The following is a 17,557-nucleotide window of genomic DNA, read 5'->3' as shown; positions in this document are numbered from 1 at the left end:
ATGATGGACGAGCTCGGAGCTCGGCATGGAATGTGCCTTCGAAAATAACCTATAAAATGAATATAGCAAAGGCCTATAATTGGAACAAAGATCAGTGCTAACATTTTATTCTTTGACAGCATTTTCTATATGTAAATATTTCTGAGCTGAAACAAATTCAAGTTCTGTAAATGGTTTCCTTTCTATGTATTTAAAGAACAGACAGACTTAAATTTCATTTTGGCTACACATTCGTTATGGTAAATTTCATATCAAGGTTATTCACCTACGCTACGTTGAACCCATTCCTTCAAAGATAATGAGGAGTTTTCCTCACTATACCCTATATAGTGGAATAAACAAGGTCTTAGTACATACTATGTTTTACTCTTAAGTCTGTACAAAAGCTCACATAAGCTTTTGTTGTACTTGACTGCCATCTTGCTGACTTTAGATAAATCTTATCTTAGGAGTAAATGAATTTCTAGCTCAAAACTACTTGTAATACAAGACAAGACACTTTGTATGTATCCCTTCAAGCAACATAATTTCATATATCGACTAGTATGAATTCACCAAGTATATAATGTCTGGTGGTGTTTCTCATGATTGTACTCTACTGTTTGAATTGTGCCTCGCTGTGAACATTGAAACTCGCAAGAATCATTATCAGTCAATAACATTTCACCGTGATCGACTACTCCGCAAGTTCTCCACTCAAAACTGTCTGGTTAACGATTTTGATGAAATGGAGTAATTCCTAGTTTACAATGCAACTCAATAATAGCTAAGTTTTTGCAATTATTTCTTTCATAAAGTCAACATATCTTTTTTTAAAAATCAATTGCCGTCTAACGTATTATGTAATCCTATAAATTGTCCTCATTTTTCTCCTAATGTCAGAATATCGAGTCTCATACATTGCACTGTATGTAAGATGGTACCTAAAATAGAGAATAGTTTATGTTTAGTCTATTTTAAACACTTTGAAAAAGCTCATACTGAACTTTCTTTTTGTATTTTAGCAATTCAAAATCCAAGTCAAGCCAAGACACTAAAACTCATGAAAACATTCTGAGTGAAAGAGAATGACATGTTCTTTATTATAAGCTTACCAAAACCATACCAAAAATTTACCTGACATAAGTTATTATTTTTTTTATAATGTAAACAAACCTCTACAACACTGTGCAATCAATATTGTCCACAATTCATCTGATAAGTGTTGATATAATTGTAAATGAGAGGCCCCAAAAAAACTTTTTTCAAGTTGTGTAAATAGTTTAAGTTGTAAATTAATGCGAATATCTTTAGTTACCCGCTAACCTTGTTTACAACAATAAATAAAACACCTAATAATTTGTTTAAGGTAGTGGACCTGAAAGGAAAATCGTCAAATTACGTATTCTTCATTTGCTTTTTCAGCATTTATTATTTTTACGTAAAGCAGTGATCGTGTTAAGTTACATGTACGTCAGGAGAATGTCGAATTGCTTACAAATACATACTTGCACGGAAATTGCAGCGCGTCATTACCTTTCCACTAACTTAAAATATTCTAATTACAATTGATGACAGTTGCTTTTAGTGTTACACTATTTGCAGCAAAGTTCTCTTGAACAGTCAGAGAAATGCTTCAACATAAAGCATAAGAAACACTTTCAAAATGATTAATTGAAGTGATAAATATAACAACTGTAAAGTCCTTGACTTCCAAGAAGAAGACGAACAATAAACGATGTACTGTTATATGTCTTTATTCTTTCTTGATGACACATCAGATAATACTTGAATGTCCACTGAGACAATGACAGATGACCATAGGAAATACTGGATGGCCACAGTTATATCGGATGCTCACAGAGAGTAAAAGACTGCAAAGAAAACAAAAAAGATCCTTAGAAATGAATTACAAAACTATTGAGTTAAGACATCTAGATAATGTATTTTGGTAGCAAAAATTATCAAAGAGAGACAGCTAGTGCAGTCAGATCTAAAACATTAAGTAGAAAAAAAACATTTAGTAGTCTGATGCCTAAAACAAACCGGACAAATCGTACCGGAAAAATGACGTGACGGACTATAGACAATCTAACCGAACTTCACAAATAAACTGTTTTTAAGCATATTTGAACCGTGGAACCTTACCAAAGTACATAAAACAATAGTAGAACATATAAAAATGATAATACAATCAAAGAAACCTACACCATGGGGCCATAATACCGATAATTATTGATTTTAAGGTCCAAGACCTTTGCTTTTGACAAATTACAAATGGCGTGATAACCAACAAGGGAGTTAACTCTAGCTAGATAAAGGTCATATACCACTAATAAATTCCGACTCTTGGAGGTCTCCTAGAGACCACAAAGACTCTTCGAGGGATCTCCTTGAGACCCTCTAGAGCGCACTCTGTGTAACAACATACTGTGCAACAACACACTCCCTGCCTGATTTAATTCTGTGAAGTATATCACTATACAACAAAATTAATAATCATTTATAAAAAAGATTCAAAACATCAATCATATAACTCACAGTTACCAAAAATTTTAAACACAAAAACATAATTTTGCTAAGGTTTAAAAAAATAATTTTGCAAGTTACGACATTATACAAATAAAGTGCATGCATTCATATAAGAGTGACATTATTCAAAGTTTATGCAAAACATCAGAATTATCAAAGTAGTGACTTTAACTGAATCATAAAATAACAAAACTAGCATTGTGCATTTACGAAAACAATCAAAATCCTAGACTGTACTTAAGTACGCTTCAAAATACTTAATGTAGAACACAAGTAATTTTAAGCTTCTAAAACTCACACATAACTACTCTTAAACCTGTAACAATTCATACATGTACACAGTTATGCTAAGAGCTCTAAGCTCATACACAGTTATTCTAAGAGCTTTACAAGCTCAACTATCGGACGAATATACGCGGTAGGTTTATTGTCTTTAATTACTTTAACGGCTACTTTTCTTACGAGACCGTCATCACTCGCGTAAACAGTTTCAACCAGTCCAACTGGCCACTCATTTCTCACTACTGATTTGTCTCTTAAGAGTACTAAGTCACCTTCCTTGATATCTTCTGATTGATCTTGCCACACTTGTCGCGACTGTAAACCAGACAAATAGTCGCGCCTCCATTTTTTCCAGAATGTCTCGGCGAGAACTTGTACACATTTCCATTGTGCCTTATACATGTCCTTGACACCTAAGTCTTGATAGGTATCGACTGAACTATCAGCCGTCTTCTGGGTCAACAGCACTGATGGCGACAATATGAATGGATCATCTGGGTCTGTAGAAACGGGAACAATAGGCCTTGCGTTAACGATGGCACAAACCTCGGCCATGAATGTACAAAGAACGTCATGCGTTAGGTGTTTATGCTTGTTTTCTAGTAGAATAGCGTCTAGGATACGTCGAGTTACGCCTATCATGCGTTCCCAAACCCCACCGAAATGCGATGCGTGAGGTGGGTTGAACAACCAAGTGGTACCTGTATCGTCAAGGAAGTTCTTAACATTCCGGTCTTCGACGTTGATGGCGTCTATACTCAAATCGTCTGTAGCGCCGACGAAATTGGTACCTCTGTCTGATCGAAATACTTTGACCTTTCCTCGAATGGCTAAGAATCGTCGGACAGCATTGATGAAGGCCGACGACGACATTTCGTCTATGACTTCGATATGAACTGCTCTCACGGCTAGGCACGTAAAGAGTACTGCCCATCGCTTGGATGAGGAACTGCCGCCTCTGGTACGCCGCGTGACGATGCTCCATGGACCGAATACGTCCACTCCGACAAAGGTAAATGGCGGGGCTGGAGTAAGTTGATCGACAGGTAAGTCGGCCATCTTTTGGTAAGTAACTTTTCCTCTTAACTTTCGACATGGGACACAGGCTTGGATCAGTTTCGCTATCATACGTTTTCCGCCGGTGATCCAGAAACCTGCGCTTCTAACTGCACCTTCTGTGACATGTCTTCCTTGATGGTGTATTTCTTCATGGTAAAAGCGTACTATTAACAAAGCTACGTGGGACCGTCCAGGAATTAGTATGGGATTCTTTTCCCGAGCTGCTAACTGGGATTTCCTGAGTCTCCCTCCTACCCTAAGTATTCCACGTTCGTCAAGGAATGGTGACAGTTTTACAACATGACTGTCCTTCAGTAAGGTTTTCTTGTTCGTGAGACATCCAATCTCTCTTGAGAACGATTCTTGCTGTATCTGTTTAATGATACACTCCTTGGCTCTGGACTTCGACTCTTCACCGTTGGAACTCTCATCAGCGGTAGAAGCTTCTTTCCTAAAGCGTCTGATAAAACGAATAAGTACTGCGACTGCTAGTATCAATCTTTTCCAGCTGGAGAATTTCTCAAACCGACTGACTCCAAGCCTTATGTCTGTTTTCATGCTCTTGACTATGGGGCGAACTTCAACGTCGTCATCTGGATTCTGTAACTGGTAGTTGGCGCTGATGTCATTGGATATGCTCAACAATGGTTCCCCAGAAAGCCATATACACTGTTTTAAGTCCGAAGGTTTCATACCACGGGTTCCTTCATCTGCAGGGTTATTTGATGTTTCTATGTATAGCCACTGAGAAGGTTTAGAAAATCTCAAAATTCTGGACACTCTGTTTTCGACATAGATGTAAAATCTTCGGGTCCGGTTGTTTAGATATCCAAGAACCACTTTGCTATCTGTATAGTATGTGATCTTACTAGGGGAAATCGACAGCTCTTCAGATACAGCTTCTGTTATCTCAACGGCGAGGACTGCAGCGCATAGCTCGAGCCTCGGTATGGTATGTCCGTGTTTTGGCGCTACTTTAGCTTTTCCGAACGCGTAACCAACATGAATGTTACCGTCCTCTGTAACTGTCTTGAGAAACGCAACCGATGCTATGGCTTTCTCTGATGCATCGCAGAATACATGTAGCTCACTTTCAGGGTTGAATCTTACGTGCTGTGGGAAATATGTACGTGGTATTCGTAGCGTTTGAAGGTCTTGCAGGGATTCAAACCATGACAACCACTTCTTTCGCAATGGCTCGGGTATCGGTTCATCCCAGTCGTTTACTTTACTTGTGATATCTCGCAGTAGTATCTTTCCACAAATGGTAAATGGAGATAAGAAGCCCAACGGGTCGTACAGTCTATTTATAGTTGAGAGTACATTCCGCTTTGTGTAGTAGCTTTTCTTGTCTAACGTATACTGAAACACAAAGCAATCTTCGGTCAGATTCCAACTCAGTCCAAGGCTTCGTTCGGTTGGTGAATCTTCTGTCTTCAAGGCCTTAGCTAGGTCTTCCTCTTTAAAGTGTTCGAGTACCTTTGGATTGTTCGATACAAGTTTGTGGAATCGCAGCCTGCCTTCTTCTTCAAGCGCTCTCTGTGTGTTCGTCAGTAGAGCTACTGCATCATCTTCTGAAGATAGTGACGTGAGACCATCGTCTACGTAGAAGTCATTCTTTACGAAGTTAAACACTGCGTCACCATGGACTTCGGCTGCATTCTGAGCTATTCTACGAAGGCCGTAAGTGGCCACCGCTGGCGATGGAGAGTTTCCAAATACGTGAACGCACATACGATACTCTGTCAATGGTTTACTAAAGTCATTGTCCCTGTACCACAGGAATCTCAGGTAGTTTCGGTGATGGTTGTGGACGCGAAACTGATAAAACATTTGTTCTATGTCGCCGGTGATGGCAACCTTCTCTTTCCTGAATCTCATGAGAATTCCTGCTAAACTGTTAGTTAGGTCTGGTCCACTCATAAGAACACTGTTTAATGACACACCGTCGTGTTTGCTTGATGAATCAAAGACTATTCTTATCTTGTCTTTTTTCTTTGGGTGATAGACGCCAAACAATGGTAAATACCAACATTCTTCTTCATCTTGTAGACTTGGTGCAAGCTCCGCATGCCCTTTGTCGAGAATACCTCTCATGAATTCCATACAGTGTTTCTGTTTTGTAGGGTTCCGTCTTAATGATGCGTCTAGACTCTTGGCTCTTCTATAAGCCTCAGCTTTGTTGTTTGGTAGTCGAACTCGCAGAGTACGAAAAGGTAAAGGTGCTGACCAATGACCGGTTTCGTCCTGACAAAATTCTAGGTCCATCATCTTCACAAACTCCTTATCTTCTATGGATAATCCTTGTTTATTGTCATTCGCAGTCTCTATGAATATATCGTTGTCTGTCGTTTTCACGGCAATCTTACTTTCGCATGGCTGGAACAGCGACGGCCTTCCATCACTATGTATATACGTCTTCATTACGTTGACGTTTGATTTATTTAGGCACACCTCACCTACTACTACCCAGCCCAATCCAAGCCTCTGTGCGAATGGAGCATTAGGTCTTCCAAGGCGTTGTTCGTATACATGGTGGGCGTCTGGGACATCACGGCCTATCAACAATACTATGTCAACATCTGGTCTTAGTGGAGGAATCGGGATATCACTCAGGTGATCGTGGTACTGTGTAACTTCCGGCGTCGGTATTTCAGAATGTGTGTCTGGAATCTGTACACATTCTAGCACTCTGGGTAGCGATATACTAAAACTATCATCAAGTGCAGATACTGTAAGCCCACTTAACGTCCTACCACTAGTCTGGAAACTTCCTGAACACGATACAAGGGTGTAGCATTCTTCACCAACGGACTCCGAGTCTGTACACAATATATCAAAAAGTTCCGGCCTACACAATGTACGGTTGCTCTGGTCGTCAAGGATACAATACACAGTTCTGGCCCTTGCCGGCTGACCATTAGGGTAGACTTTGGCTAGTACGGTTTTGGAGCACGACTTACCAGAAAAGCCCTTACCACATACCTTTGTGCAACTGCTACGCACCTGCTGATCTGTACCAAAGGTAGGCGGCCGCTGGTTGTTCGTAGATGGTCTCTCCCTGCCGTGATCCTTTGGGGATACACTCTGAAAATAATGTAAGGCAGACGGGTGTCTGTCGCTATCACATTCGCTGCATCTACCTGTAAATGTACATGATTTAAAATTGTGGTCTACAGCATTGCAACACTTGTAGCAAATATTGTGATCTTTCAGAAACTTTTTTCTTTCAGACACAGATTTTTTCTTAAATGTTTTACATTCATTTAATGTGTGAGTATCTGTATTTGCATGAAAAGGGCATGTGTTACATTTAAACACCTCGGTTTTACGTACACTAACTCTGGGCCTAGGCTTTTCAATAACCCCTTGTCTGTCTTGTTTCTCATACATACTATACGTTACACTTAACCCGGGGTCATTTAACATTGAGCTCATTTCTCTTAGAAATGCACAGAATTCACCGAAAGGTGGGAAGTGTACTTGATTCACTCTCTTGTAGGTAGATGCTCTCGTCATCCATCTGTTTTGTAAGTGAACCGGAAGTTTGTTTACAATCGGACGAACTCCAGTAGACGAATCAAAGTAACTCAGCAACGTTGAATACTGGGGATCCTGTTTCACCGCGTTTACTTCATTGCACAAGTCTGATAACTCATATAACTTCTTGTTGTCTTTTCCAGTGAGCCTAGGAAATCTATCAAGCCTTTGCTTAAACGCTGATTCCACTAACTCGGGCGAACCGTATCTTTCGTGTAAGCGCTCCCATAATATTGTGAGACCATGTTCAAGATTGTTCGAGCTTGCTTGTCGTACACTGATAGCATAAGTTTTCGATTCCGGTCCAAGATACTTCATTAAGAGATCAAACTCTTCTGCAGGCGATGCTTCAAGGTCTTTTAAAATGATGCGAAAGCTGGTTTTCCACATTCCAAAGTTCTCTGACTTGTCGTCAAACTTGTAAAATCGTTCTGTTAATAAGTCTCTCCTCAGTAGGTATTTTGAAATGTCCGAATACTGTTTATCTGAACTCAATGGCCGGAAGGGCTCCGCCCCCGGGTCCAAACCAGATGTGCATCGTGACATCGCACTGTTTTTCATTACGGCAGTCTGTTGAAGATTTTCAACATAATCAGCAGGGTCCCATTTAGGCACTACAGAGGGTTCTACACTTAGCTTTACCGAATCTACTTTGTGTACAACACTGGGTTTTATGTCTAACTTGTCCGTTTCTATTTCGGGTTTAACACTGTGGGATACACTTGGTTTGACCATATCTACTCTAGCATTCACAACAGGAATAGCTGTTTGATCCAAATCCACTTGGGGTTCCATTGTGGTAATGACTGTTCTGTCCAAATCTAATTTGAGGTTAACAGTTGACTTTACACTTTCAAACTCTTCTTCATAGGCTTTCAGTTCGACTTCTGCCACCACAACGTCTTTTTCCTTCTCAAGCACTCTTATATCTGCATCGAGTTCTGTTTTCTTCCTTTCTGTTAAGGCTTGCATGTTCGACTGCTCCTCCACTAGTCTTGCCTTTTGTTTTATAAGCTCTGCTTCCTTCCTTTCGAATTCGAGTCTTGCCTTAGCTGCCACTGCTCTTGCTTTCTGACTGGCAACACTGCTGTGACTGCTTTTACTACTGTGGGATGAATGCACTGACTTAGACGACGATGGGGACAGATTTTTTATCAGTCTCTCCATTTTATTTAATGTACTGACTACTGTCTCGGACGTTGTTCTGTGAATCACCTCTTGAGATTCTTGTTCTTTTAGACTGTCTTCAGTACGAGTTGACGACAGATAGTCTTGGCATTTCTCAAATACGGATTCATAAAATTCATAACAATAGTTCAAGTCGGACTTTAAATTCTTAATCACATCTCTAGACAGATCACTGTTTTCAAATTTAATTATTATCTGTTCAATGTCTCTTCGACATGATATTAAGTCAGTTCTGTATTTATCTACTTGTGTGATATATACTTCTTCTGCTTTTTCTGTTAACTTTCTGACTCTTTTCTGTTCTTGATCGCTGTCTGACATCTTGATATATTTGTATATGTGTCCAGGTTCTTTTACTGTAAAGTCCTTGACTTCCAAGAAGAAGACGAACAATAAACGATGTACTGTTATATGTCTTTATTCTTTCTTGATGACACATCAGATAATACTTGAATGTCCACTGAGACAATGACAGATGACCATAGGAAATACTGGATGGCCACAGTTATATCGGATGCTCACAGAGAGTAAAAGACTGCAAAGAAAACAAAAAAGATCCTTAGAAATGAATTACAAAACTATTGAGTTAAGACATCTAGATAATGTATTTTGGTAGCAAAAATTATCAAAGAGAGACAGCTAGTGCACAGTCAGATCTAAAACATTAAGTAGATGAAAAACATTTAGTAGTCTGATGCCTAAAACAAACCGGACAAATCGTACCGGAAAAATGACGTGACGGACTATAGACAATCTAACCGAACTTCACAAATAAACTGTTTTTAAGCATATTTGAACCGTGGAACCTTACCAAAGTACATAAAACAATAGTAGAACATATAAAAATGATAATACAATCAAAGAAACCTACACCATGGGGCCATAATACCGATAATTATTGATTTTAAGGTCCAAGACCTTTGCTTTTGACAAATTACAAATGGCGTGATAACCAACAAGGGAGTTAACTCTAGCTAGATAAAGGTCATATACCACTAATAAATTCCGACTCTTGGAGGTCTCCTAGAGACCACAAAGACTCTTCGAGGGATCTCCTTGAGACCCTCTAGAGCGCACTCTGTGTAACAACATACTGTGCAACAACACAACAACAGTCTACCTGCGTTGTTACACATACGTGATAATAATTTAAATATTTTGTAATAATTCTAATTGCTGCATATACATTTTACATTTTAATATATAAAATTTCGTGTAAACCAAGTTATCACCACTGAGAAGAAAAAAAAAACTTTTAAATTCAAATTAGCTGAACCGCAGCAATATTTTGTATTTCGTGTAATATGATGTTTTAACTGCTACAATCTCAATTTCGTTTACCTCTGTCCCTTCAAGTTAATTTTTTATCCAGGTTTGAAGAACATGACCCTATTTAACACTTTTCAGTGCATTTTGGTTTCTTTGATATCCATAGAAGTCTGCATTATTGATAATTTTACTAGTATGCGCGTTAGCTTTCTAATATAAGCTTAAATGCATATGTAGCGGGGCTCGTGATTCCATGGTAACGCATTTTCTCTCATTTTCAAACAAATATGTATGAAAACGGGTTTTCCGACGGCTTCAGTGCCATTCTGTTAATGACCAACATGGATTATTTGGGTAACATTATTAGCAAAATACCAAGCACTTTACATGGTACCCATTTTCTCTTAACGTTTAAAGTAACCATGGCAACAAAGTCGTTCTGCATGCCGTTATTATTCTCATGGATATTGTTGAAATGCAAATGAAAAGCAGAAGCTGTTTTCCTTAAAAAGACCAGTGTCAACGCTTTTGAATTTTACATTTAGATATATAGGTCACGGGCTTCGTTCGTTTCCATGGTAACATCAATTTAATTCAAGAAACCACAATTTTTTACTGCAATTTGAAAAATTTTAGAGCTTAGTTTTAGTATATAAGTAACACATTATCAAAGGAAACTGAAAAATAGGTATACAAATCAAACTGCTCAATTTCTATTTGAAAATGGCCGTAATAAGTAACCTTTCACCCATCAATATTCCCAATAACATCAGATACCATCATCCATTTTCTTACATTCCGCATAACATTTCAATATAACTACATAAAACAAGCAAAATATTGATCATTATTCAGAGCGAAAGACTCATAAAAATATTTCAGCAAATAATGGCTGTTTAGTTTGTCGTAAACATCGTCGTAAATCGTCAGGTTAGCTTCCGGTTGGGTATGCGCACATTCAAATATTAAGGTTACCTATCTCCTTAATGTAAAATTTCTTGATTATTTTGTTTTAGTTTAATGCTCTACTAAACTTTCCTTAACACAACTTATAAAATGATTGTCAGTGTAAGCCCATGCTGTATATCGAATACAAAGAGTTAGAGTTTTAAACATAAGTAAGTCATATTTTGTCTTCCTATCAGTTGTTGGAAACAGGGCTTATTTGGTTTACCTTTCATTTTTGACCACTGTTTAATGTTGGCTTCAGTTTATTGGTCAAATCAGAGTTGTTCCCCTTAGATTTTCTTGAGTAGGTACCATCTCTGCTGTATGGGTTCAAAGAGTAGCACTGACTACAATTAATTTGAGCATCATGATAAAAATGAAGAGACTAGTAGAAAGCGTTTTGAAAAGCAATTTAGATATCACAAATGATCAGAATACAGTTCGGAATGAAATACAACAAGCAAATTTGATGAATTGGTATCCCCCGCCGAAAGGGTTTGTGGTGAGGAATGGCAAAAAGAAATATTCCCAGCAAAAATTCAAGGTCACATCATGATAAAGACTTGTGCAAGTTTTCATCAATTTATATCATATACTTTTTGAGCTAGGTGCGTCACAAAGTAAAATGGGAATTTTTGACTATTTCAGGGACCAAAACCCTAAAAATATGGGGCGGAGGCAGACTAAATATAGGAGGTGCGCAAGTTCATATCATGATAAAGACTCATGCAAGGTATTATCAATTTATATGTAATACTTTTTAGGTTAGGCGCGTAACAAGGTGAAAATGTGCATTTTGTTTACTATTTCAGGGCATAACTCAAAAATAGGGGGCGGACCCAGATAAAAAATAGGAGGTGCGCAAGTTCATGATAAAGACTCATGCAATGTTTAATAAAGTTATATTAAAAACTTTTTGACATAGGCGCGTCACAAGGTGAAAATGTGCATTTTTGACTATTTCAGGGGCCATAACTCTAGAAATAAGGGGCGGGCCCAGATAAAAACTTGACGGGCATCATCGCAGTATGTTGGTTCATGTTTATTTCAAGTTTTGTGAAATTCTACCTGACATTTACTGAGAAATGGCTGCGAACGGACGCACGGACGCACGCACGGACGGACAACGCCATTTCAATACCCCGCTCCCGATTTCATCGGCGGGGGATAACAAATTGTTTAAATCAGTGAGTTAATGGTCTATGAAAAAGCAAAAGGAATACTCTAATGTTTACCGGAATGTTCATCCTAAATAATTGTGTACTATCAAAGCATAACATAAATACATTTTGATAATGAAATAATCCTCCAAACTTGTCTGAAAATTATTTGAGGAATGTTGGTGCATTTGTTTTGAATTGTTACATTTGTGAAGCGCTTTTTCTATTGAGTCTAATATAAGACTATGCAAAACTCCCGTTACTTTCATGAAATAAAACATAAATATTTATGCTACTGCATGTACAAGAATTTGAAATATTATTTCCCACATGATGTTTGAAGATTTTTCTCGCGCCTTATCAACGCATTTTTTATTATTCTCATTTTAAACACTTAATACTCTATGCCCCCATAGTTACAGCTGGTGTTAGTCATACTTTGCTGAAACAATGTGTTTATTTTTCTGTTATTACATAATACCAAGAGTATCTAATTTCCTGTACGGAGAATATATTAGTCTTCGTGGCAACATATCCAACTTAATATTCTGACTCTGCCTTCAGCGACTGTAGGATTAAATTACGATATTTTTAGTATAATGTGCTTGTTCAGCAAAACAAAATATCTTTCATTTAAAAAAAACTATTTGTCCTTTTAGAAAATGATTCTTCACTTTTGGACATTTTGTCTACTTAGAAATTGACAAAACTAATTATTCAAAACTCGGATGTGAGGGTGTTACACTTACCTTTCATAAGGAAACTCGCCCGAATAAAACCAACTACGATATGGCTTAGTAGCAAAGTATCTTTTTATTTAGGATAAGGAAAGGAAAGTTTCGCAGAAAGTTGTATCAGTTAACACATAGGTTGCCATTAATTTTCAGTATGTTTTACGTTTTCGCACGCTGTATCCCTTTTTTTGTTCTCTGTTACCCGGATAATTAGCGTTAAACCTTAACTCCAGGTTTTTCAAACATACGTACGAATCTTGAATAATCATAAAGAAAGTATAGGAATACTCGTAAACATATTGATACTATAAAACCTTTAATCTAATTATAACTTCTATCATCTGTTAAGGATCCTTATTTCTCAAAACAAGGCAGTAGATATTTTGGCGATTTTTAGTTAGAGTTCCTACACCTTCAGTTACAATATGGTAATCGATTTCTTAGAAATATTTCGTATCCTCATATTGTTAACCACAAAAATATCTTCTAAGTTATTTTTTCATGTGGAGGAGGTGGGTATGTAGTTCGCGCTAAACAGTGGGTATTTCAAACCGACATAAGCATAAGCTTACATATAAAATACTTAAAAACAGGTGCAAAGTAATTCAACAAGTTATATCATAAGCACAATTTTCAATTCTTTATAGCTTTCAAATGTAGTGCAATATGTTGGATACCAGCATTAAACACTCAGTATCTATGATATGTTTAGAGTCTATCTGAATCGCCTTGAAATTTAACACAACTGGTTTTCTCTTCTTTATAGAATTATTTGTATTTGAACTTTTTTGTCCGCCGTATACCGTAAGCCAAGTCATAAATATGTAATTGTGCAATTCGAAATAAAGAAATAATTCATAGACTAATGGCCTGTCTACCCTACAGAGTAACATTAACATGCGGACTTCCTTAAATATAAACAATTTGCTATTTGAGCCGTGTCATTTGAAAACCAACATAGTGACTTTGCGACCAGCATGGATCCAGACCAGCCTGCGCATCCGCGCAGTCTGGTCAGGATCCATACTGTTCGCTTTCAAAGCCTACTACAATTAGAGAAACTGTTAGCGAACAGCATGCATTGGATCTTGACCAGAGTGCGCGGATGCGCAGGCTGGTCTCGATCCATGTTGGTCGCAAAGCCACTATGTTGGTTTTCTCATGTCGCGGTAGATGAATATTTACTTTGGCCGGTCTCAAAGGGTCTCGGTATGACGATAGGTTTTATGTTATTAACTGGATAGCATGTACAATAATAAATGCACGAAATACACAAGAAAAATAGAATAAATAAGGAAAATGGATCGAAGCACAGATTTGTGAACTTGTTAAATTTTAAACACTATTGTTTTCATATTGTTTTATGAAATGGATGACTTCTTCTTCTGGTAAAAAAATAACTGTCGTCAGGATTACTTATTGCTTTCAAATACATTTCAAATGATGACAACGATATATTTGCATTTCACACCGACAGTAATTTCAACATATTCAAATACATCGTGCATTCTTTAACCTGTCCTTACAATAAATCGCCTTTTTCTGAAAGTATTTTAGTTAGTGACCTTACTTGCACCATACTTATTTAATTAAAATCATTAGGATCACTTCTGTACCAGTTCAGTTAGCTGAAAGTTATAATGAACTTAGGGTAGCTTGCTTCAAAGGTTTATTTACTTATCTACCTTATGACCACTCGAATAAGTCAGTTTGATTAAATTATATAAGTCGTTTTACCAATGATCTCTTTGTTTTCTTCATATAACATTATATGTCACAGAAGGGGCCCCTCACCGCTGTGAGTTTTAATCAATACCTGTATAATTCTTTCATGTGAGAAAAACCATCCAGCTGGCCTACGGATGATGAAATAATTCCCGAAGTAGCATAGTCTATATTTGTGTCAGTTGTCCGTGCGATGATTATTACGTACTACGAATAAAACTTAGTTTGCAAAGATCGCCTTGTCACAGCAGTTCTGAATAATAACTGCTAATTACATTTAATAAGTGTATAACTTTAACGCTAAACAAGAGGAAATTGAGGCAATGAGAGTTTTTTTTACATTGTACACCTTTTAGCCTGTACTCTGCTAAATTTCTAACACGGACTGGTCTATTTTTCAATTTGGGCAGTACCATTTGTTATTCGAAGGGGTGTTCATCGAAACAGCGAACAGTGCAGATCAAGACCACGCAAAGGCAGAATCACTTGCCGCCAGCAGGCTAAAGGTTAAAATGCTCTTAACCTGTTCCGTATCTGTTTCCTGTCCAATCATTCGAAAGGTTCCTCTACAGTGATAAAATTAAACCATCAACGCGTGGACAAAGTGAAAGAAAATGTAAATTCTATTTTACTCCTGTAAACAAAGAATTTTTGTCTTTGTAAATTTCAAAGAAAAACCAATTTTAATGTATCTGCACAGAAAAAAAATCCTTTCGTCCACATAACATTTCCTTGTCAAGAATAGTTATATACGGAACTATAAAACATTGATACTGTCGATTTAAATCTATCAAGTCAAGAAATGTTAATGTAATTAAAATGTCATTATCTTAACCCTTAATAAATTCATTAAAGTCTTAAAAACTTTATTCAAAATCGATGAAATCAAATTTCGGTAAAATATTGACCCAGCCACACTATATTGTAGCATGTGTTATAAATACGCTGTTCCAAAACACGTATTTATGACTTACGTCTGTTAAACCCAAGATGTTCAAGACGTGATCGCCATTCAGAAAAATATATTTAATACTGTTTAACCGAAATAAACGAGAACCAAAACCTTTCCTGTTTCTATAGCTTTTGCAAGTTACATTCGGGATAACGACTATCAATTTGATTTGGCGAAATTGTTACATATCTGAACCATCTTTAAAAGAAATTCAATATAGCTCACTGTCGCGCTATGTATCATAAGTGGGCGAAAGAATCCTTACTTCAGTCATTTATTCTTATAGCTGTTGTTATGCCGGTTAATAATCTCGCCACAATTTTCTCATTTTATGTCATCTATTTCTCGGAAAGTGTACAAGAGTGTATATGAGTCAGCGCAAACCAATCATGATTTCCTAAAGATATCTCTCTTGAAGACATCAAAAATCAATGATGACTGCTGATATTATGCCTCTAATCATACAAACACGGAAATATTTCTGTTAGATGTCATAACATTATGCAATCTAAATCTTATACGACGTTAAGTGTTTCTAGTGATCTTGTCATTTTGTAATGGAAGACATTTTTCTCTTCCTTTTTGAGAAGAAATATATTAACTCGTGACAACTGACGTTTATCCAACCTGTTTTCAGGTAGGTCCTCTGGTTTCGACTTCAACCGGAACATTCTGTTTTCTTTAAATGTTTGAAATTGTATTTTTTACGGTAGTGATGTACGTACATTTTTTACTAAGAACAAAGTCCTAATGCTACATTAAACTGCGAATGTTACGAAATGTGGATTAGTGTTTAATCTTTCCATTAGCTTTAAGGGTTGTGCTATGAAAGCTGACTTGCAATTTATGTAGATTGAATCCATACAATTTATGTAGACTGAATCCATACTGCGTCACGTAGAATATGTCAAGGAATGTCATGAGAAAATTTTGCAAATAATAAAATCTGAACAAAATACTTTGAATGTATAGAACTTAACCAAGTAAAATAACAGCAGTCTCGGTTTGAACTAGTCTGTTCATGAGAGGTAATGAATTATGCAGTACAACTCACGCTAGCACCCGCTTAAGCGGAACTCTGTTAACAAAGGCATTAAACGCACTCCATGATCACAAAGGATAAGGTAAGTGAGAAATACTTTTTATATAAGAATTAGAGATATATGCCTTTAATAAGATATTACAATTACATCAAAGTCGAAAAAAGTCTTATTTCATTAAGTGTATTTTATGTATCTGCATAAAATAGTTTATTGCGATGGCCGCGGGCTATTTTTATTTTCCGTTTAGTTTTAATTAGTATATTAATCCAATTTTCGTGTAATATAACGTTTATATTAAGGGTAGCAGAGTTCCAGTTTAACCAATCAAATTCTTTGTTTTAATTTTCAGCCAATAGCTGCAAGGCTTACATATTTATCATTGCGTCATTCTCGAACAATGGAATACTTTCTAATTACAGAAAAAAATCAGCTTTTTTATTTATTTAACACTTTGATTTCAAATGAAGATTTTCCTTATTCTTGAAGATATTATTCTAAAAAGTGTAGTTCTTGATCAGTTAAGTTTTGTGTTGGATTGGGCTAGTTACTTCATTACGATATTCAATCGATCTCTTCCCTTCATTAGTTTGAACACACTGGATTGCGTGTCGATTACAAGGTCGTACACAGACATAGGCGTATAAGTTCACTTTCGTTAAGGTATTTCTACAAATTAGAATTTGATAAACCACATTTTGTTCAAACATCAATAAATAATGTAAGTTCATGTGCGTATGTTTGCTAGGTCGAACGAACAATATGTACCTCTATCAAGTTTTCGTAGTGAGAGGTTATGGGAAAATCGCAATTTAAATGAATTTTTTGCGTACAGTGTCGAAATTAATTAAATTTTTCACAGTTGTAAACTGTCCTATTGTCTTTCTTTTGCTTAAATTAAATGTACATTTCAATGTGAGTTTTCTGAGATACTTTTTATTCATATATTTAACCTTTAGAAAGATAAGATAAAGGCGTTGCCGGATTACTTTACACAAACTTGCCGTTCAGTAATAGTATGATTTACCTTCCCTTATTCCGGATCCGGGCTTTATCTTATATTTTTAAATGAAGTTCACTTCCGGGTTTTCAAACGCGCGGAACTATCTTAAGTGCATCTGCAATTTATCTTATTTCGTTTAACGTAAA

The 17,557-nt window shown here is 36.7% G+C and overlaps 1 protein-coding gene across 1 annotated transcript; it reads right to left on the bottom strand.

Annotated features, from left to right (window-relative positions):
* Window positions 1-1,720: 1,720 nt before the first annotated feature.
* Window positions 1,721-6,290, bottom strand: LOC123532194 (uncharacterized). The gene is made up of 2 exons (XM_053519546.1): window positions 2,188-6,290; window positions 1,721-1,853 (listed from the first exon to the last, which is right to left on the bottom strand). The coding sequence occupies exon 1, from the start codon at window positions 6,274-6,276 to the stop codon at window positions 2,884-2,886; it is 3,393 nt and encodes a 1,130-aa protein (XP_053375521.1). The 5' UTR covers window positions 6,277-6,290; the 3' UTR covers window positions 1,721-1,853; window positions 2,188-2,883.
* Window positions 6,291-17,557: the final 11,267 nt, after the last annotated feature.

Source organism: Mercenaria mercenaria, chromosome 1, assembly GCF_021730395.1.
Source record: "Mercenaria mercenaria strain notata chromosome 1, MADL_Memer_1, whole genome shotgun sequence".
NCBI lineage: Eukaryota > Metazoa > Mollusca > Bivalvia > Venerida > Veneridae > Mercenaria > Mercenaria mercenaria.
This window is presented reverse-complemented; position numbering and strand designations above follow the sequence as displayed.